The 22,772-nt window shown below is 36.5% G+C and overlaps 1 protein-coding gene across 5 annotated transcripts in view; it reads right to left on the bottom strand.

Annotated features, from left to right (window-relative positions):
- The window catches only part of EPHA6 (EPH receptor A6), a 447,233-nt gene that overhangs the window by 323,610 nt on the left and 100,851 nt on the right, over window positions 1-22,772 (bottom strand). For all 5 annotated transcript variants that reach the window (XM_027666146.1, XM_027666144.1, XM_027666147.1 and 2 more), the window contains exon 3: window positions 16,145-16,808. In XM_027666146.1, coding sequence (XP_027521947.1) covers window positions 16,145-16,808 — 664 coding nt within the window. The remainder of the gene's footprint in view (window positions 1-16,144; window positions 16,809-22,772) is intronic.

Here is a 22,772-nt window from a genome sequence, read left to right as displayed (position 1 = left end):
TCTCCCCTTTTCAAAGAGTACTAATTTTATTTTTAGGATAGCTTCAGTCAGGAGACCTTAATGGAAAGAAACACAGCTAGAGAAAACTCTGTCTAGGAATCCTTCATAATTCAAAGCAAAAGGGTATAGAATTACAGGAGAAAAAAATAAACTTCTTGCTTGCCACACCGTTCTTATTTTGTGTCTCAATGGGAAGAGAATGACAGATGGAAGTATAAAGTGTGTTTACTCATATCAGGCCTTTGATATGCAAATGCTTGTTCTGAAAGAATGATAAATACACTGACCAGCAGACAGACATCCCCTCAGCAGAAGAGCATCACAGCCTGATGGAGAAGAGAATAAACACCCCTTGGCAGATGCATTATGAACACTGACTATGGTAAGTTCTACCCCAACACTTTCCCCAAGTGAATTCTGTTTTGAAATGTAACATCTCGACTATATTTAAATGTAAAGAGTAAAAGAGTATATCTTATAATAAATAAAATCCATTCACTCATTTGTGCTTTTTTTTTTTTTTTTAAATCTCACAAGTAGCCTCAAATATGAAAGTGCTGCTGTAACTCTGCACTGAAGCTGGAACAGTTTTCAAATGCACTTGACCTCTTTTCCACAAGTGAAAAACCAGGATTTCCTCTTTTCCACCCCATTACAGTTTGAATGCAGAATGAATGCTACAAGAAGGTCAGAGTACAGCAGTGTAGTAACACTTCAGAGCCAATAAAAATTACTTTAAGAAATGTAGAAAGGGTTAAATTATTTTAAGCTAATGGTTTTAACAGGGCATTAAGCAAGATCACTAAAATAATAAAGCTCAATCAACACCACTATACTCCATTATACTCAATATACTCAAACTGCACAGTGTACCAATTTTTTATATTTTTTAAGGATTTATTCCTTTTCCAACTGTCATTAGCACAAAAGTCTAAAGCAGAGGAAAAATACCGAAGTTTTTTTCAAGTTACGCCTTTTTCAAGATACTTGCCACAGCTAATTGCTCACAGCAGAATTGAGATCATGCATTTCTCTCAGTTACAAGTCCTTTCTGAGGAAAAGAGCTACATATTATTATTTTAGTAGCTTTATCATGGAGTTTTCTCAGGAACTACAGATATAACCACCATTTGATCATTCCTTAAATATAGAATTGTTCTATAACTCCGTAGACCTATTGAAAAAAAAAATAAACCCCCAAACAAACCAAAAACCCCAAAAGCCAATAAGAAAGTGCAATTTCACTCCCTTCAGAAATGGAAAACAAAGCAGCTGCAGAAAGACCCAAGAGAATATATATGAAAAGTAAAAGTACTGATATTCTGGAAGTTAAAGCAACAGATAAACACCACATAGATATCTTTACTATTACTACCACTCATTTCTAAAGTAATAGTAGAGTTTCACTGTGCTCCAGTCCTTGATTTCCAGGTTAAATTGCTGTGCTCATGCTATTAACAATTAGGTAAAGAAGGATAAGGTACAGGGATAAAGAACCAATCAAACATCAATTACTTAAATTGCTTCCATAGTAGCTACACTGTGAGTTTTTTTGGATGCAGGCAACTGCAAAAACTACTGAAGACAGAGATTTAGTCAAAAATCAATAGGTTGTTTTATAGGTACTGTGCCTTCATTTCTTTCAGGTTTACCTAATTTATTCCTGAAGAGTGGGAAAGTCCATAAATCAGAAACAAATGTAACAGTTTTACAGGTTTCTCTTGAAAGAAAATCCTTTTTATATAATGCAATTCCTTTTCTGCCAATGTAAATGTAACTGTCCAGTCGATTCCACCACTGCTTGTTATTTCTTACAAATTTTATTATTTTTATTGTTAATAAGACTGGATACTATTTCAGGAAAAAAAAAACAAACTAAAACCAAAAAAACAGAACCCACAAGGAATCAAAAAAGCCTTTGAACATTTTAAATGAGAACTTTCATGCTGTGGATAAAATGCTTCTTTCTGATCAGGAAATTGCGGCTTTCACAATACATTTACAATGCAGTACCTTTTAGATACAGAGAAGTAACAAAACTAGTACCATCCACTGGTACAAGTGTGGCATGATTAGGAAGAGTATTTCATCTTTGGATCTTTTTCCTGCCACAGGCAAATTTATTCCAATTCAACACTCCTGGGATCAGATCGATCTCAATGCTGCCTTTTAAATGATGTGGTTAGTTTTGGATCATTAGACCAGGCAATGTATATTATGAAGGCTTATCATTTCATCAGTAGACACCTTGCACACATTTTTACATTTACAGTTTAAAAAAAAAAAAGATTACTTCTCTCTTACTCTTAGTAGACTCTGGTGAGTAGCATGACCTATATTTTTAAACTAAAAAAATATGGCCACTGAGAGCAATCTCACAATTATTTGCAGGTTATTTTAATTTATATTGTCATTATTTCTTTTGTTACAGCTACCCGGAACACAAGTTGTTTTAAAATTTATTCTCATTTAGTCAGGCCACCTCCTCCTTTAGAGGAAGAATCCAGTTTAAGCAAGCTTTTTTCTATTCACAGGAGTTCATGTCATGGCATTTCTAGATCTAAACACATCACAAAGTTATTTCTAAGTTTTAAAATGTCACAATAATACGTCTGCATGTAAGTGTAAGATCACAAGCATAAAACCCTCTGAATTTGTAGAATAGATTTTCTCCTACAACTCTGCTTCATCTGTTGCACATTTATACTTAGAAAACTCAAATCAAAACACCCAACAAACTGTCTGGAGAGCTGCTGCAGAAGTATGAAATCATAATGGAGAAGGATGAAGGTGGTTGTGCCTGCTGATCCCTGTAAGTGCTGTCCTCCATCTATCTGAGTCTATAAAAGTGCTTAATAACTGTAAAGTTGATGACTAGATTTTTGTTCCTGATTGTTTGCACACATGTATTAACAATTATTTAGTCAACCTCTGACTTCATTCTGATTTGCATGACTTCAATAGAAATTAGTCACTATTTTCCTTTGGAAATAACAAAGCTTTCACTCATCCTCTCTAAATGTTGCCATCACCCCATCTCCAAAATAACCAAAAAAATCTCATCAGTATCATAATCCAGAGCTGCTAATGATTAAACAGCCTGATATTGAAAATTCTGACTTTAGTGTGTAGTATTTTCATGAGCACAAATCAGCACTGTAGGATCCAAAACAGAGTCCTGAACTCTGGCATAAATGGTAGAGAACAAGCAAGGTGTTTTAGAAGTTTGAATAGGAAAGGACCCCTAGCTAAGTGATGTCAGTTTATCCTTGAGTTAACCAAAATTAGAAAAACAGTTACAAGAACAGGATACAACAAAACAAAGTCTCTGCCAGCCTGATTAGCAAGAATCAGACAGGACACATTCTTGCCAACAAAAAAACCACCTCTCTAAAACACTTATTAAAGAGGGTTTGAACATTGTTATCTGTGTTTATTCTTGACTGTATGTGTGTTGAGATGTCCAGCAAACATGACAACGTATAATTCCTTCTAATTCCAGCTTCATTCATATTGGATGTTGCAGGTTTCCCATGTACTGAACAGTCTCCAGCTCATGACCATTGTTCAAAAGAAACATTTTGGAGAAACTCTGGAAGATGGATTGGCTTTGTTTTCAATTTATCACTAAAATTTCTAAACCAGCCCTTAAAAATCCACTGACCAGAATAAGTGTATTTCAGTAACTATTTGCAAGTCTGACAATCTAACTTGAAAGAAAAGCACAGTTTGCTTCACAGGGCTCTAAACTACCTCACTCCTACTTATCAGGTTAAAGCTGAGGTCTCAGTCCCCAGTTATCAATAACCAATGTTTGCACCGGAATTATTTGCCGTGGAAAGCTCTAAAAGTCCTGTGTTTGCCAACCAGCACCACACAAAACAGGGAAGAGAGGAAGCTTTTTCCCTGCTCAGAAACCACCTTTCAACAAAGTATTTCTTGGGTCATTTTCAGCTGCAAACAACCAACACAGGTTTTACCTTATATCATTATTTTATTCCACCATTCCTACTGCTGTTGCCCCTACTCTGTTATGTTCTGGTGTGATTGATAGTCGTGTATATCTAGGAGAGAAGTTTGCATTCTTTTAGCTGTTTTAGTGTTCCCTGCTGTCCGTAGTGAGTGTTGCATCTTTGCAGAATTTTTTTTAGCAAATTTTCTCCCAATTCCAAACTTCTGAAAGTAAATAACTGGGGAAGTTTTCCTAGGCAGGAAAACTCTCTACAACTCCCTGACAGGAGGGGGGAGCCAGGTGGGGGTTGGTCTCTTCTCTCAGGCAACCATCAGCAAGACAAGAGGGCTCGGTCTTAAGCTGTGCCAGGGAAGGTTTAGGTTGGAGATTAGAAAGAATTTCTTTCCAGAGAGGGTGATCAGCCACTGGAATGGGCTGCCCAGGGAAGTGGTGAATTCTCTGTCCCTGGAGGTTTTTAAAATGAGAATGGATGTGGCATCAGTGCCATGGGCTGGAAATCACAGCAGTAGTGGATCAAGGGTTGGACTTGATGATCTCTGAGGTGCCTTCCAACCCAGCCGATTCTATGATTCTATGACTCAGGTTTGAGTCATAGAATATTCCTCTTTACCGAAGAGGAAAATTTTGGGGAGTTCTCCGAGTATCAGGTTCATCCAAAACAATCACAGCTTTGCATAATTTCTTCCCTCTTTGTGCATTTTTTATTCTGAAATTGTTAATACCAACTGAGCCATGACTGCAAATTTCAGTGGTAGCGGTGAACAGATTGGGACAAAGAGCTAATAAATCACTGACACAACAGTTGCACAGAGGAGAAGGCTGAAAATGACTTTTTCCAGCTAATCTGAGCCATTCATAGGGAAAGCCTAAGGAAGTTCAACAGGAGAAGCACAGCCAGTGTCCCACAGACCAACCAAGTGCTGTCCAGAGACCTCTACCAGTTCAAAAAAATCTCTGTGATGGGACTTTATCAATGTGGTGGCCATTTCCTTTGGGATATTAATGATGTCTACAGACCTTATTCCCTTCTGCTAAACTTGTTTAGCTGTTTTTCGGTTAAACACTGTAGTTTATTTGGGGACTTTTCACTAAATATTTGGATTTTCTGCAAACACTAAAAACTCTCAAACACGAAATTTTAGTTCAAAATTTCAGTCACCTGAGCAAGTTACAAAAGCCAAATAGCTACCACAATCCAAATCACTATAAGTAAAACACCCAAAGAAAAAAAAGAAACACATCAAAAACCAAATAGTAACCACTTGAGATTAGAATTTGATTTTCTGACAAAAGTTAAACATCTTGCATAGTCTTGATATAGCTAAAAAAAATTTAAAAATCCAACAACATCAAGATATCCAAAGGCCATTTAAAAGTGAGTTTTGAATTCTCTATACTGCACTAACAATCTATAATTTTTTTCACGTTTTACAACGTCAGTATACTTCATGTTTCTTAAGAATATAGAAGGAAAAAAAGTAAATCTTTTAATCAATCTAAATTTTCTCCCAGAACTTACTTTTGAGAAGAATTGAAGTCTTTAATGAGAATTCAGAAAGATTTTTTGCAAAATCAATTCCGTCCAAACACACCATTTCTTACTGACATGGTTTGCCATGACCTGTTAATTACAGTAATTGGGTGTGTAATTTGAAACAACTGAGATAAATAGGCAAAATGATACCAATTCATAGTTTACAAAGAGAAATACATGCAGAAATAATCAAATGCATTATTCATTATTAGTCACAGAATCCCTGTTCTGATTTTTGAAAAGAAAAATGTTCCTATCCTCCTACTCTGGGATTTGCCTTTCCTGGCATCCTAAATGCTACAAACCAACCCTGTCTTCAGGCACTCCCCTAATTTTCTCCTCAAGGTCTTTACCATCTCCTGACTCAACGTGACTCTGTAGATTCTTGGTTTTTTTCTGCTAAATATGGTGGAAAATTTATTCTGAGTGAGAAATAAAAAATACTTTTACATCTTTAACTGTTATTCCAATCTCTGTTATCCCAACAATTCAACATTTAAGTTCTTGCTATCCTTATGAAGGTATCTTGAACATAAACATGTATGAGACTTCTACAGAATAAAATAGTTTCCTGTTAAATTGCATTAAAATATTGGTTTTCAAATACTGCTTTAAAAAAAGTCCAATAAAAATTAAAACAGGCAGATATGATGAGGAATATTCCAGCATGCACAGCCTATAAGATTGTATTCACCAAGTGAAATAAATACTTCAGAACACTGGAATATTCATTGAATTTGGGATGGGGGTTGTTGTCTGTCCAAGCCCCACCCCAGTTTTTTGTCTATCCTACACAGATATTGGTATATAAAATACTGCACATCTTAAAATAACTTTTCAATATGATTTTTCATTTCTTCTATCTTGACTACTCAGTTTTTCCCTTGAAGATTAGTTTACACTAAAATTGAAATCTACATTTTGACTCTGCATAAAAGATAGGCTGCTATTAAATTTACTGTTCTGCAGGGACTTTATTAGGGCTTCTTCTGAACTGTGCATCATTTTAATTAGAATTAACACTTTCATCTTGTTTATGAATATATGTAAGATAAGCTTTGAAATATTTAACATCTGGGAATACCATCAAGCTGTCACAGCAAAATTAAGACATTTCACATACATAACTATTATTATATAATAGCCAGATACCAAATAACTAAACATTCATTGTTAGCATTTGGAGTATAATCTTTCTGTGCATACATTTTCATGTCCTTTGGGAATTTACTCATGCTTTGATCAGTCTCCCTTTGAAACAAGGCTTCTTTAAAGAGAGACATTTCAAGTGCAGTCCTTGACTCTGGGAGATGTTTCACTGGTAGGTAGGAGACCTATTTTACATAATTTATTCTACCATTAGCAGACATATCCCTAGAACAGCACAAGCAGGTTGGTTCCCAAGGATCGCTTCCTTTGCTAAGATATTTACTTTGCAGGATGGGAAGATTCACTGTTCAAAAGCCCACCATCTCCAGGTCAGCCACCTCTCAGGAACTCAAGATTCTTCCTCTGGGATTTGATGGGACTCTGAAAAGTAAAATTAAGTGGGGTGGAAGCTAATCCAAAGAACAAAAAAAAATCCCAGAGAACCTTACCATTAATAATATTGCATTTACCATCCAATCATTTTTGGTAGTTTTTTTCTTTCATCTGACAAGAGCTTAAGCTCGTGAGTACCCTTCAAAATAATGCTCAAACAATGTCTCTGAGATGACACGAATTTTGTTTGGTGAGATTTCTGAGAATCTCTTGAATTCCATTGCCCTCACAGTCTATGTTAGCTCACAACACAGAATTTTATAGTCTACATTAGTTTTCCTGTGTGAAACAACTGCTTTTGACACTATTTCCACCCTAAGTTTTAGGAAGAAAAGGATATGTCTGTTACCTAAAGCAAATTTTGTCTTACTTGCATTATTACTAAGAGTTACAAAAGGTAAATGTAGTTCCTGTTTTTAAATAACTGTACATATTTTCTTGTTTTCAAGACAAACCTTCTCAGAAATCTCTTTGTTCTTGTGATTCTTTGGCCACACTATTCAAGAGGAAACTCTTTATTGATCGCTTTTGAAATTACATTTCTCAGCATAAATGCTTTAATAATTGACTGAATGAAATGATTGGAAGCCTCTGTGGGAACAGTTTCATTACAGAATGTGTTTTATGGTTTATTTGTGAACGTGTTACTGATTAATAACCTACTTTGGAGGAAGTACTGGTGATTATCTTCAGATTCTGGAGCTCAACTTTATGTTGAGTCCTCAAAGGAGACATAATCTATATTGAAATAATAACAACATTCTAAAAGGTTTCAATTATTTCAAGGCATAAATTTAAGTCCTTGTGCTCAACAGGAGCCTAAAAAAAAAAAGTCACTTTTAAAAAAGAAAAATCTAATTCTGACAATTTCTTAACCATTATATTTATAAATATATTATAATCTCTGAACACTATACATTCTTACATAAAGAGTTTTAATATTTAAGTCAGATTTCTTATCATTATTGAAAAAAAATCCACAGTCTACTGTAATGTAAAAACTTGGAAAATTTTCACTGAGCACCATGACTAAAATTTTTTCTGAGCTATTATGTATTTTTGCTTTTCAGGGCTCCACGACAAAAAGCCAATGAATAACAAACATCCTAGCAACTGAATTTTCAAAGGTATTTTCAAAGGTAAATATTATGTCAGAACTGTTACTTTATTGCAACATATGGCTCTGGAAGTCCTCAAAACATGATTTTTCCATAGTTGTGCCGCACAAACTGTGTCCCTTTGTCCAGTTGGTGGCCAGTTGTGTCTCACAGCTTCCTCACAAAGCATTTCTCTTTCACAGCTTTCAATGAGTTCCATGAGTATCACAAGGCATTTTGTATTCAACAAGTGCTATTAAGTCTTGAACCACTATGGTTTTACTCTCCTCCATGTGCTTGTCACAAGAGACCTCTTCTGAACTCCTAAAGATGTCCATTTTCAGCACACTGAAAAAACCTGCTTACTGAGGAGAATATACTCATCCACAAGAAAACCCCATCCCACTTCTCTTCCAGCTGGAGAAAAGCCTCCTACAGCTGTTAAGAGATTAAAAACAACCAATGCTGAAATGTTACAATCATTAAATGCAGCAGGCCAAGGCTTTCACTTCAACAAAACTCGCCCACATTCAATATATTTGACTGCTGAAACAGTTCAGGTTGATCATGTGTAAAATGCAGTGAACATTTCCCAAGTCAAATTAATCTGAAATGTTTGAGCTCAGGATTTAGCTCCTGACTCCCAGAACAAGAACAAAAACAATGTGGCAAGCAAGAAAAAGCTGCATTACCTAAGAATGGGGAGGTACTGTTTCTGTTAAGTCTCTCTAGGATGTGACACATGAGGACAAATCCTGAGACAGTGAAGAACACAGGACAATAATGCAGAATTAGAGCATTCTTTCTTCACTTCCTCTCATGCTATAGGATCCAACCTATCAGTTTTTGTTGCTCACATTTTTACCATTTGTGTCTTGGATGCGGCTGTTTATTTCTGACAAATATATGTCTTTGAATTTAATACCAGATTTCATTTAAAGTCTGTTTTGGGCAGGAAAACAAAGCATAAGGCTTGACCAAGAATTAAATGGTGACTAGGTTGCTATCATTCAAAGACAGCATCTCATCATATATAGGGACGTCCAGCTGCACACAATCTAGTAACAAGAGATTTGAGAGTGAGACCTAAAGACTGTCCTTGTTTGCCACTCTGGCCCCTCACACACAGAGCACAGCACATGAGTCCCCTTTCCCAGGCTATTTGTGACAGTCCCTCCACACCCACAGCACTGGAGTCTGGGAAGCCAAACTGTTTTTATCCCCTGTTGCAATCCTAGGACATGGCCTTGCTAACAATCCTACAGTGAGGAGACAGGACACAAGTGAGCAGAATGGGGGAGAAATCAATGGAGCTGAGAAGTCTGCTCAGCACGTTACAAAATGACAATAACAAATCAAAGAACAGTTGTACAATGTACTTATGCACAGTTGAATAGATGCACAGTTGACTGGATACACAAATATGTGTATTTATGCACACTTGATTAGATAAACGAATGTATTTGCATTATATGTGCACTTTACAGAAGTTAAACTATTTGTTTCCATCAGTACTACAAGTTTAGCATGTGGCCATCACTGCAGTTACTTCCTTCAGCATAACAAGAACAAATAAATAAATTGGCTAGGAGCTGTTGCTGATGTCAAATCATGCAGCTGTGGTACCAAGTCATACACAACAACAACAGAAATCAATCCCTGCTGTCCCTTGGACAATTTTTGTTTACTGTTTATTAGGGATAGCTGGTAGGATCAATATCCAACTGTACACACCAACACAAAACCCGAGGCAAGTCAAATCTGAGTTAACAGCAATGCTTTGGTTTCTAAGTTTCATGTCTTTGTGTACAAACAGAGAATATTGAAGTTTTTCAGCTTGAAACTCACTATTTAACCCGAGCTGGCTTCCTTGTTCCACCCTCAGAGTAGGTTTCCATTCAATGCACATTTCAGTATCAAAGTGAAACCCAGTAATTTCCAAGAATTAGTTCAGTTTGCAACCATTAAGTTTTCTATTTGTGCGTAATTTATTCAGAAAAATTAAGGCTTTAATTTGAATTTTTACAGTGACATATTCTGGAAACCAAGTTGCAGCGCCTATTGTAAGGTTCTTTGTTTGCTCAAAATAATGCAAGTAAGTATGACATGACAAGTGTGTGAACAACTTCATTTAGTATCACTGTCGTTTCCTTACTACATAAAATCAAATAAGAAGTTTTTATTTCTTCTTTAAATCCTCACTTCTGAAGCAGCACTCCTTTCCAGCTGTTTTATCAGATTTTTTGTGTTACAATTTATCCAAATCTGCAGATGGCTGCAGATTAAATAAAAAGGACTGGGTGTGAGCTACAGTGGGAATTTGTGAAGTATTGAGATTTTTCTGGCTGCTAAATCAGGCAGTCACTGAAGACAGGTGCCCTTAGGGACTTATTTTATTCCTAACACTTTGTTACAGTAAAAAAATCCCAACAAAACCACAAGCAAACAAACAAACAAACAAATCAGTAATAAACTTAAACATCTACAGTTTTAAGACACTGAAAAGAGAAGGCAGAAACATGTAACTGAAGCCGTCAAATGAACCTAAAATTGTTGAGAAAAAGGCAAAGTGAATGAATATAGGTAAGTCAGACCTCTTCAAATTGGTATAACTCACTAAAAATTCATCTTTCTGGGAGTAACTAATATCGCCTGCATTTCACCCAGTCCACCATACAGCATTTTCCTTCTACTTCAGCTGAGCAACAATGTTATTTTTAATTCACACTAATTAAAAGCCTTAAGGAAAAATGGTTCTCTCCGAGCAAGTGGAAAATGTGGAAATGAAAGAGAGATACAGTGTAAAACAGCTTGGCACATGACCTGCCATTTAGAAGACTTTTTTCTAATGTACACAGTTCCTGAGGTCAGATTTTTTCTGTATGTTAAGTTATATGTGGTTGAATATATTCAGGTGCTTTTATCAGGTCATTATCATTTGCTTTTCTGTACTGTTACCTACAGACCTATTACCCATAACTCCTATTTTTCCAATGCATGTTCTTGGATTGTGCTAAAAACATTTATTTAGCAGTTTGACCTAAAAACTGAATTTGGAATTGCAAAATCATGATTCCATCTCACCCATATTCAGATTTCTAAGTTATAATACGTTTTGAGTGTTCACAGGTGTCCTGTAGCCTTACAAAGGCTAAAGAGTAGGTTTTTCAGGGAAAAGCAGGTATCACCAATAATCAGAAAGGTCTTGAGCATTGCCATTGAAATGGTGAATTCTAAAGCTCTTCAGACTCACATAAATTATGTAAAATAAACTGTCATTGCTTAAGCACAGGTAAAAAGGGTGAACCTCTTTCAGAGCAGTCACACATTTAAGAAGCTGCTATAAATGTCAATAATTATGTGACCATTTGCAAAAAATAGTGCAACTATTTAATGATTTCATTATTAAAAAACCCCCAACTAATTAAAAAAACAACTATTTTAATTATATCGCTAAGAGATCAGTGCAGAGAAGATTGTTATATACAACTGCTCTCCCTGACACTCAAGAAGCGAGGAAGATTTCGGTAAATTTTGTAGGCTCCCCATCCTCCCTGCTCTGTGGAGCACTGTCAGGGGGTTCTTGCTAAACAAAAACCACCATGGAATAGTGCAGAGGGAAAAAAGGATAGTAGAGAACAACCACAGAGTTGATCGTGATAGGTAAATAACCATATCCAACCACTCCTACCATTCTTCAGGCCACCTCTGATGTTGCTCTACACGTGCCCTCACCTCTGTCCCCTCCTGACCCTTCCTTTCTGACAGTGATGATCCTTGAGAGAAGATCCCTGTGAGCTTTCACTTGAGGCTTCAGTTGAAAGGAGGAAATTGAAATCAGAAGAAAATCAAAAGGCTTCGATTTCCGGGGGAAATGAGGCTTCAATTAGACTTATTTTATATAAAATTGAGAATCTGTGTTATCAATCTTCCTGCTTGACTGCCTTCTATTTTGAAAGCAAAAGGGTATTTAAGAGGCCTGAAGCAAGATCTGTCTGCAGTGGTCTGGGAGACAGAACGTGTCAGCTAATACAGCCAGGAGCTGCAGGTAGTCCCAGGAGACCTCCTGCAGTTGTCATATTCTGTGACAGAGAAAAAATAGTCAGTGGATCTTATTCTCCAATTGTTCATCCTCTTTGACAAATTCCTATCTTTGGTTATCCAAAAAGTGTTGGCAGGAAACAAAAATTTGAAATTTTACACTCTGTATCTTGGGGAACAAGGGAATGGTCCCAGCTCTGCTGCAGGAGGGGCTTTCCATGGTGGTAGAGTTTTGTCTTAAAAAGATAATTTGAAGTCTTTCAAAATTTTAAATTTAATTTTATTTTTCACCTCTTTTTTTTTTTTTTTTTTTTTTTTAGTTTAAATCTTACTCTGCTTTTCCTTTACTGATCTTTCAGTGCCTGGTGAAGATTAGATCTCATGAGTAAATAAACATATGGAAGAAAAATCAAAAGGAACTTTACAGTCCTCTATCTGTAAGTATTAAACTTGCAGTTCCAATTTACATTTCCCCCCACTTTTCCTGTTTTGCTGCCAACATACAGGTAACTAAAGGTTGCTTTCCCAAAAACAAAGACATAGTACAGGTACATGTATGAGGAGGGTATTAGTTCATATTTGCAAAATGAAAAGTTTTTCTTAATTGAATCAGATGAAATGGCTTAAGAAGATAAAGCCAAGGTCCTAACATTGAAATATTCCACAAATTCAAGTAATGAATAAGGAAAAGAAGTGTTTGTTCAACTAAAAACTCAATGTGTTCAGGCATTCATATCCCTAGGAAGCATTGTTCAGTCAGCTCAAGGTCAAAGAATTTGAATGTTGCATTCCCACTTTTACTGTATTTATTGTAATTAAACCAGGTGAGTCTGTCAAAGCCTGTTGGTTTACATTTTTAAAGCTTCTTCAACTATACCACATAACATCCTTTGGGGGTGCTGGGTTCCTGAGAATGTTCCTCAAGAAGAATCAATTTTTATGGTTGGTAAAATATATTTCTGCATTGTGTTTGACTGGTTAAGACTAAAATAAATTCTGAAATTACTATAATAATTATTAATTGCTATATACAATTCAGTTTTTCTCTGTCATTAATTGCTAACCTTGATAATTCAGATAATTTTTGGTAAATCATTACAGAATTAGATTTCAGTTAACAATAATCCAATTATTTCTATATCATGCCCAAACAGAGCTATTACAATTGAGTTTATAATGTTCCTTGTTTGTTCCTGTGTAAAATAAACCACAAACACCATAAAATAAAATACAAATAAACCATAAAATAAACCATAAACAAAGTCCTGATATGACCTTTATATATTATACATTTGTTAAATTTAGTACAACTCTTGTCTCAGGCTGACATTCAGGAAATATATGACATTGAACTTTAAGGTGAACTTGCTACTTTTAATTGATGTTTATTAGAATCCTTTTTAAGCTGTAACTTGTTAATGGGGCTGGCATCAATAGTTTAGCAAAGCAGTTCAATTAGAGCCATTTATGATTAATACCACCAAATTATTGGTATTAATTTATTTATTAATGCCTACAGAAACAGAAGAACACGTGAATGTTGCTGTTATTTCAGGATTTTGAGGGGACAATCTTGAAAGTAGATTGAAACCAAAGATGATAGATTGTTTACACAGTAAGTTTAGAGAAGATGGTATTTTTTCAGGTTATCCCCTTAAGAAATGTACATAACACACAAATACCTGTGAACATCTTGCAATCAATGGGACTTTTCCCCACTGAGCTCAGAAAAGGAAGACAGTTCCAAATTAATGAAAAACTCCCCATCAATCTGCCTCTGAACTGACTAGGCACATTGGGGCGTACATTTAATAAGTATGGATATTTTAAACTGGTTGGGAATTCTTCTCACACACTTTTATGCTTTTAAAAGGAAATAGGATGGATAGGGAATACTGATGGATTCACAGACAAAGAGAGATACACATAAAACCCACATATATTGAAATAACTGAAATGTTGCCAGTCAGGGAAGCAAATAAACTAGATTTTGGCAGTTAAAAGTGACCTATGATTTTAACAGCAGTAGTAAAACTGATCAAAGACTGTTTTTATTCCCATTCTTGCTGCTTTGCAAAACTATGAGCAATGACAAAGGCAGAATGTCTTTCCTTATGCCACTTAATACTTCCTGAATAGAGACTGCTTGTCTCCACAAATATCAAAATAGAAATTTATTTTTTAAATTCTGTGACAGATAAGCCATATATACCATGAAGTGCTTATTCCTTCACTGAGCCACATGACGGTGTATAATAAGTTTGACAACATTTACAAGTAGGAGAAAACATTCAACTATTAGCAAGTATTGCCCACCACCAAATTAGCTGTCAGCACAGATTTCAAAATGCAAAAATATTATTTTGGCTATTATTTTCATGTAGAGGAAAGAAATAATTCTCTCTTTTGAATATTTCACAGAGCATGACTACGAAGAAGCCCCAACACAACGATGTAAAATACTTTCAAGACTCATATTCGTAATTCCAGCAAGGGAATGGGAAGGACAAAAGGGTTTGGGGTTGGGATTTTCAGGAAGGACCTAGAAGACGTGAAAATTGTGTAAATATATCTCAGGTCTTCTTATCAGACTAGAATGGTTTCTACTCTTCCGCCACCTAGTCCCCACAGCCCCGCTTCTATGAAAATAAGCTAAATGTAAATATTTCAAATTTTCTCTTAGAGAGTAAGTCACATTCAGGTATTTCATGATTTGATGGGTATTAAAGAGTTAGTTAAGGTCTCACTGACACAACAAGTCTTTTAAATTAAATTTTTGATTCATGTCTGAGCCAAGAAGGAAAGTCTCAAAATAAGACATTCTGGCTATTTGAAAGGTTGCTCTCAATCTCACTTCAGTTCACAACAGTCATAGTGTAAAAATGCATTCCCAGCTGTCCAAATGGCATCTCCACCACCAGCTTTGGTACAAAGAGAAATGTGCCCGCCCTTAGACAATAGTGAGCACTAGTGAAAAATTAATTGTTGCTCTTTAGTTAATAAAGCATCTTCTACATTTGGGTTTGCCTTAGGCAAGGTGTTCATGAAGCAATGCAAGACAAATACAGCTTGAAAAGCTGTCAGAAAAAAGTAGCACTAATATTGAAATACACTGAAGAAGAGCGAATGGACAACATCAGATACCAGTGAAAATGATTTCAAAAGATGTTGGAGTTCTATTAGATCATAATTTTCTAAAATAGTAATCTGTTATTCTTGGGGCAAACAAATAAGAATATGCAAACATTTGTGGCTTTGGAAACTCTATTTCATTTAGAAGGTACCTGTTCAGCAGCAAACTGGACAAATTGAACAAACCAGAGGAGTCAATGTACAGCAGAAAACATTTTTGGTGAACTCTGCTGCTGCTCATGTAGAGATCCAGAGTATGACTCACTCCCATAATGGACAGAAATTCATTCAGCATTAAAGTCTCAAAGAAAATCCTTATCCCATTAAGAGAGAAACCTTTTGACCTCATGTAGAAAATGATGCTTGCTTCCAGTAATGGCATTGTCAACATTGTATCTTTGCAATGAGTATGTTTTGATAATTAATGCCAGCAAGACCAGACAACAAAGTGACTTTCATTTTCTGATTACAATGCACAGCGCTTTTAATGCTCTGCATTATCTAAGGTTGCTCGCTCCTTGCCTAAATACCATCGAATCTGAGAAACTCTGCAGCAAAACAGCAATGTCATTTATGTAACTTATGGATATGGACTCTTTCTCTCCCTTTTTGCTAAAAAGCAAATGTACATCACAGCAAACTCACATCTCGGTGGTTTCTGAGGCTTTCTTTACAATTATTACTACAGAAGAGAGCACCTTGTCCTCAAGTCATTGTGAAATTATTCTGAGCAGCAGAAGACAACATGCAAGGTATGACATTATAAGACTATTTTTTTAAATTAAAAACAAAAAAGAAAATAAAAATCCACCAATGTTTTCCTACCATGGCAGGAGCCCTCCAGTTCTTCATATCCCACGGTGCAGATGCACCGTCCCAGAGGCACGAGCCAATCCCCATCTGCCCCACAGTACAGTTTTGGGGTATCCCGTTCCTCAGCGCTCTTCACGCAGGAGCCCCGAACCTCCACCAGAGAGGAAGAATCCACCCTTGGGATCGTGTCAGGAAACATGGCCAAATTCCGGACGGTGAAAGGGCACTTCTTGTAATAAACACGGACTGAAACCAAAGCAATGCAAGCTCCAATGTCCTGAAAAGCAAGATAAAACCCTTTCTTGTTTATTGGCCCAACCTCACGGACTTCCGTGTTGAGTTTAAGGATGCGGTCACCCAAATCCATCTGGGTAAAGCTCTCATCAGCTGCAATAGTATCAATCTTACTGTACTGGTTTGGCTTGAATTTTACTCCATGAGACTCATCCGACTCCATGTAGTAGAGATTGAAAGTTTCCTTGCAGGTTCCCAGTACCCAGGGAATGCTGTTGCAGTCTCTCAGGGTGAACTTCATCTCCACGTAGATTTTCTGTGCAGCATCCCGGGAGATCCAGTTGGTCTGAAGCCAGTTGTTTTGGTTTGGTTCCATCACATTGCACACCTGGTAAGTGTGAATGGGACGGTTGTGTTCATCCATTTCAGTTATGGCATCCCACTGAAAAGAAAAGGAAAATATTTATTGTGCATATGCATACCCAGAGAGCCCATTCATACACACACACACGCCCCATGTATATGCATCTATGGCTAAACTAAGAATAATTATTTACTTCAAGTTTAATGGAAAGACAGTAGTTAAAAGCAGATCCAACTACAGAACAGAACATGAGTTATTTCAGAAGCTCTACGATAAATTTCTATTAATAGAAACATGAATTACTGGGGCTCAGAAAAGAAGGAAATACTGGTCAGGATTGTATTAGCAAATTTATTAAGACTGAGAAGATTCCTGGGTATGTCACACAATCACCTATGCAGATAAAGTCTTCTAGACCATTCCTGGTTGGTGTGCCAGGGGGCTGGTTCTCCAGCAGTCTTCCAAGCTACTTCCACAGCTCAGGCCCATGGCACTCGCTGGTTTACACAATTACCCTGAAAACATTTAACCTTATATAGAGATGTTTCATTTCTAGCTCCATAGGACCTGTATTACATTTATTCCCCCCAAACCCAAAACCCAAGTGTCACAGGCATCGTTCTGTTGTTGCCTTTACAAATTCTCTTGGAGTTTGAAGGTGAAGGAGGAGCTTTTTTCCCTTCCCCATTTCCCCTCCAGGTTTTCCTTACATCAACTTCACCAAACATTCTCAAATTCTGGGGGAAATTCCTGCATAGAGGTTCTCAAAAAAAAAAAAAAATTGAAATATTATCCATATCTTTCATATCAAATGCCTAATTTATTACATAATCAGCTACTCCAAAAGATTACAAACATCCCCAAAATAGCTTCAATATACTGAACTTTCCACTAGGCACACAAAATATCAATGCAGCATTAGATAGAGATGTTTTCATATCAAAACACAGGACTAGTTATAGTTCTGCATCCAAAAATGTTGTGCCCCACCAGAAGTTTTAGTGCATCTTTTAGATGTGCTGATCCATCATGGTAGAAGCAGCAGAAAACAACAACAACAAAACAAATCCCACAAACAACAAAAAGCTACCACTCCAACCTGTGGAACCTGTGGCTTCATTGGTCTGAAAACTCTGAATTTAAACAGTTATTGGAATTCACACTGAAAAAATAATTCCAAGTGCTGCCACTTGCAATCAGAGGACTGGAATTCCTGGTCACTACAGTACCCAGCTGGGAGCTATGCAGAAAGATAAGGGAAGTGAAGGCCTTTCCAGGCCCTCGTTTTTGATGATTCCTCTTGTTACATTTAATCATTATTATACAAATAGGTGTTATACACAAATATAGCCACAGTGTAAATTGGGAGAATAAACAAACAGAAGCCAAAAGGTTTTCTACATTCATTTGTGCAGCAAGTCATATTAAGCGGAAGATATGTTACATGCTACAGAGAGGTCTCAAAAAGAACAAAAATTCCCCAAACAACCAAATACCAAAAAAAAAAATCAAACATCAAATCACCCAAACAACACCGCACCACAACAAGCCCAGAATTAAAAGAGTAAGTGGGTGTTTTAAAAACAATGTAATTTTTAAAATATAGAACAGTCTTCAGAACTGGTCTAAACTAGCTTAAAACAAAAGAACCTCAACATACTACTGTCTCTTAAATATATTAAGGAAGAAAACATATCCAGCAGATCCTACCCTTGCCATGAGATTCTCATCAGAAATATTTATATATTCACTCTGAATCAATATCTCAATCTGAACTTAGAAATTAAAGCCCTAAAGTTAGTTCTTAGCTGTGTAGTTAATAATACAAATCTACTACTTCTGTAGGAAAGTAAAGGCTCAGGGCTTCAATAACTGGTTTCAAAGACTAAAACAAGATGGATTGATCAAACATGGATGGTGCTTTAGTTGGTTCAAACCAGAGCTCACATGTTTCATGCCTGTACCTTTCCATTTTGGTCCCAGATAGCCCAGTTTATAGGAATTCATCCACTGGGCAAGACAAACATTTTATTTAATAGAAATAGTAGTCTAAACATCATACCTATAAAATATTTCAAAAAGGGTTACTGTGGAATGTTTCTCTGCAGCCATTGCATGGGGACATGGTTGTAAATACAGCTCTGAGTCTGTTGGCTTATGCTTTTTATTACTAGTGCCAGATATTGAGGGCAAACAAGAAGTCCACCATCCAAAATGCCACTTTAATGCCATAGAAAAGTCTGTGACAGAACTCAATCTGTGACGGTCTCTGACAAGGGCACATTGTTCCTGTGTGAAATACAATCTGCTTTTAAGTTTACCTAAGTATTGCATTTCTCTTCTGGTAAAAACAGTCAAGAAAAGCAATAGTTAAATTCAGTGCAGACAACAAAAAGCCAAACAATTATCAAACACATGCTAGTTTTCTTTAGGATATGTTTCATATTAAAGTTCCTAGTGAATTAAATTATAAGTATTTCTAAACATTTTAGTTGTGAGAAACTATTATTCCCTGAAACCTCAAAACCAAACAAACAGAAGCATCTCATTGGAGATGCTTTCATCTGGAGTTCCAGAACTTGTGAAGAAGAAATGCACAAAACATGCTTGGGAGGAAAGACTTAAAAGTACTAGTTTAATACTGTAATCAACAACAGTGTGAATAAGAGGTTACATTTTACATGTATCATAAAGGAGGAGTCTTTTAAATAGAAGAACATACATGGTAGAAAGAAGATTCCAAGATTACTTGTCACATCCAAGCACAAAATATGAGATTAGGCTACAAATCACACTGAGATTTTAGTTAGATAAAGTCTCAGCTGTTTTCATATCTCTACGAGCTACTTTACAACCTCTTTGTTTCATTTTTGGACTTTACTAATATCTAACAGCTGTACAGAGAACATTATAAAGAGTTAATTTTCTAATTTAAATCTTGAACTGGCTATATAACACTGAAATTTTCTTTCATTGTCCCCCACTTTGTTATTTTAAACCAAAACCCTGCAGATTTACAAAATCAGAATGAGCTAGTTATCAAAATCCTGTAGGTTGTATCACCAAGGGCATTATAAACACCATAAGAAGAGATTAATGTATTTCATGGGGTTTTTTAAACATATCACTGTCTGATGAGAAAACATCTTGGTGACACCATACTACAGAAAAGAACATACAATGGGCCACTTTCAGCTTGATGAAAACTGTCATAATTTCCCTGAAGACACCAGTTATTTCAACAAATCCTGAACCTTGACTTATCTCTAAACTGTGCTCAGTCTCTTCAGTGATTCCTTTTTGAGGTCATATTGTGCTGTTTGAAGAAGAGAGATGGTAAATTCATGATTGGCATGATTTGCTCAGTATTGGCCACACACAGCACAGGATTTAGCAGAACACAAAGGACTGAGGCACTGGTTACTTAGGCCCAGGCCCTCACTCAGCAGTTTAGGGAAGAGACCATCTGCTCTTAAAAATTTTGCTGCATTTCTATCCTAAGCTAGAGATTTCCCTCCCTGTTTTCTTCTTGCCTTTTTACTCAAGGCATAATTGTCTAAAACTGAAGGGTTATGCACTTACTCCACCTAGCCACTGGATCTTAGCTCACTCGAGTAAGAAAAGGTTGTGGCAGACTTCAACACATTTGGATATCGAGCACACCAGGGGACCCCTGGGTAAAATATTCTGCACAAATCGTTTGTTGTTGAGTAAAACACAAAGGGACTGGATTTCCATGTAGAGAACTGAAAGAAAGAGTATGGGATATAAGATTGGGGAGCAATATCTCTTGACTTCAGCTATCCTGCATTTTACTGCCTGCTGAGAGGACACATCTGTTAAGGCAAATCCTCAGTGGTGAGGAGTTTTATTTCTTATCTGCCAGCAGAAGAAAGATTTCCATACTAAAGTGAGCAACAAAATACGTAAGGTTCATGCCACACAGATCTGGTTTACTGGTTTGCTAAACCAGTTCCTTTCAGCAAGGTAGGTAATTTCAGAAATGGAGTTGTCAACTACTTCTTACACAAAAACATAAGCTGACATTTGAAAATTCACTGAACCTGAACTGCAGCAATGCAATTTACTGACACATATCCCTCACTACACACAGACATCCATTGAAATGGTCAGGTCTCTGTCAAAAAGCCCATTCTATAAAAGGGATGGACTATATTTATTATCTAGAACTGCTGCTATCCTAAAAAACAGTCTGAAGAAAGTTTCAAGTGTGTCCACGCAACTCACGTGCCCAAGAACAGTTAAATAAGCATTTCCTTATTTATCACGTCCAATGGGGATAAAAACAAAGCAGATAGTGTTTTTTCAAATATTTTAGTTTGTCCTTTTTTCTTTTCCTAAGTGGTTTATTCCTTATTTTGGTCTCCAGCTGGGAGTCACCTAATAAAATCTACAAGTGAATTCTCACTTTCAGCTCTTTGCTACTGACAATCTTATAGATCCTATTTCCATGGAAACAAGATGAATGGTTAAAATAAAGAAAGTTTTAACAGTTTTATAAATTCCCTTTTACTCTCTCCAGTGAGATGATCTCCATAGAAATGATATCAGAAAGGTCTAAGCCAGGAAACAATAGAGAAGGAGCTGCACTTGGCATGCACAGCTGCTGGCTGCCACCTGACAGGGCACATTGAAACATCTCACTGCTGAATGACATTCAAGCAGAACCAGCCATGCTACATAACACAACTGCAGGAAAAAAAACTTTCTTCACATTAACATGCTTAGAAAGTGAATAATTTTAAGGCACAGTTGGCATTTAAAATGGCATTGAAACCAGCAAGACTAAAGAATATTTAAAAGAACTACAGAATTGCTGTAAATTAAAGGTATCGAGTTAATATTTACCCTCATTCCCTCTAGCTCATTTTTCTTTCCTTTTTCCAAGATCTACAATTCTGGATGTGAAAATGCTCAGCCCTCTGAAGCCCGATAAGAGAGGTGATAAGACTGAACTCATGTAATGCATCTATTTAAAAAAAGAAAAAACAAGCAGACAAAATTCTCCTGGTCCCAGCAAGCATAACCTGACATAGCCAGCAAAATAAAACCAGCAATTAAACTACTTGTGTTATACATTCATGATTAAAAATTGTTTAGAGAATGCATAGAAATAAGTAGCACACCTTTTATTAGTTCTGTGGAATTATAATGACAATGACAACACAAGTTTAGAGAAAATGAGACAACTGTTTTCCACACAGGCAGCAGCACACAGGCACAGACTATGGCAGTTGAGGGCAAACCCCTCCTGAAGTCTGCAGAAGTAGATGTATTTAAAAGGAAACAGAAAAAAATCAGAATTAAATAAATAAAGAATGAATAATTAGGGCAACGTAAACAAGAGCATACAGGAAATAAAGTGGCAGATTACTCTGTGTTCTCCAAAGGCAAGTGTTAATAAGGCTCAGGCTGTGGAACAGCTGCTTCACGTCTGAAGTGGCCAGGATGATTCAGAAAGTTGTTAATGCTCTCAAAATTGAAAATCCAAACTGGTGAATCCCTTTTCTGTTATTTACATGAAGCACTGAGTAGTGAACAACTGTGAGATGAGCTGCTCCATGTGATGGAACTTCACTCTGCCCTGAAAACTGCTCCTGTTCGTATGAATGTTTTCTACAGGCAAGCAAGACTAGGATTTGGTGAGATTTGGGGGATGAACCCTGGAATTCAAGCGAGACCAACTTCAGATATAAGAAACAATTGATTCTCACTTGGGGATTAGCCAGCACAGGACTTTGGGATCAAAAAGAGACAGCCCTGCTCTAGCTTTGTAAAGTGAATTGGTTCAGAAGGGCAGAGGTCTTGAACATGGACCTTTACATTTATACTAGAAAAGATCAAGATGACAAGAAACATTTAAATTTAGAAATATATAATCTGTGAGGCAGTCAATTTATTCGACTGACCAGAATCTAGACAGGGGTATGATAATGCACCAGTGAAAAAGTTACCCATGGAATGATGTTGGACACGGCAGAGAAAGTATAAAACAGAAGCCAGAGAAAATAATATATCTTT

This window comes from Corapipo altera, unplaced genomic scaffold (genome assembly GCF_003945725.1).
Source record: "Corapipo altera isolate COAL_440 unplaced genomic scaffold, ASM394572v1 RXGC01000115.1, whole genome shotgun sequence".
Taxonomy (NCBI): domain Eukaryota; kingdom Metazoa; phylum Chordata; class Aves; order Passeriformes; family Pipridae; genus Corapipo; species Corapipo altera.
Note: the sequence above shows the minus strand (reverse complement) of the source record. Positions and strands in the feature narration are given on the sequence as shown.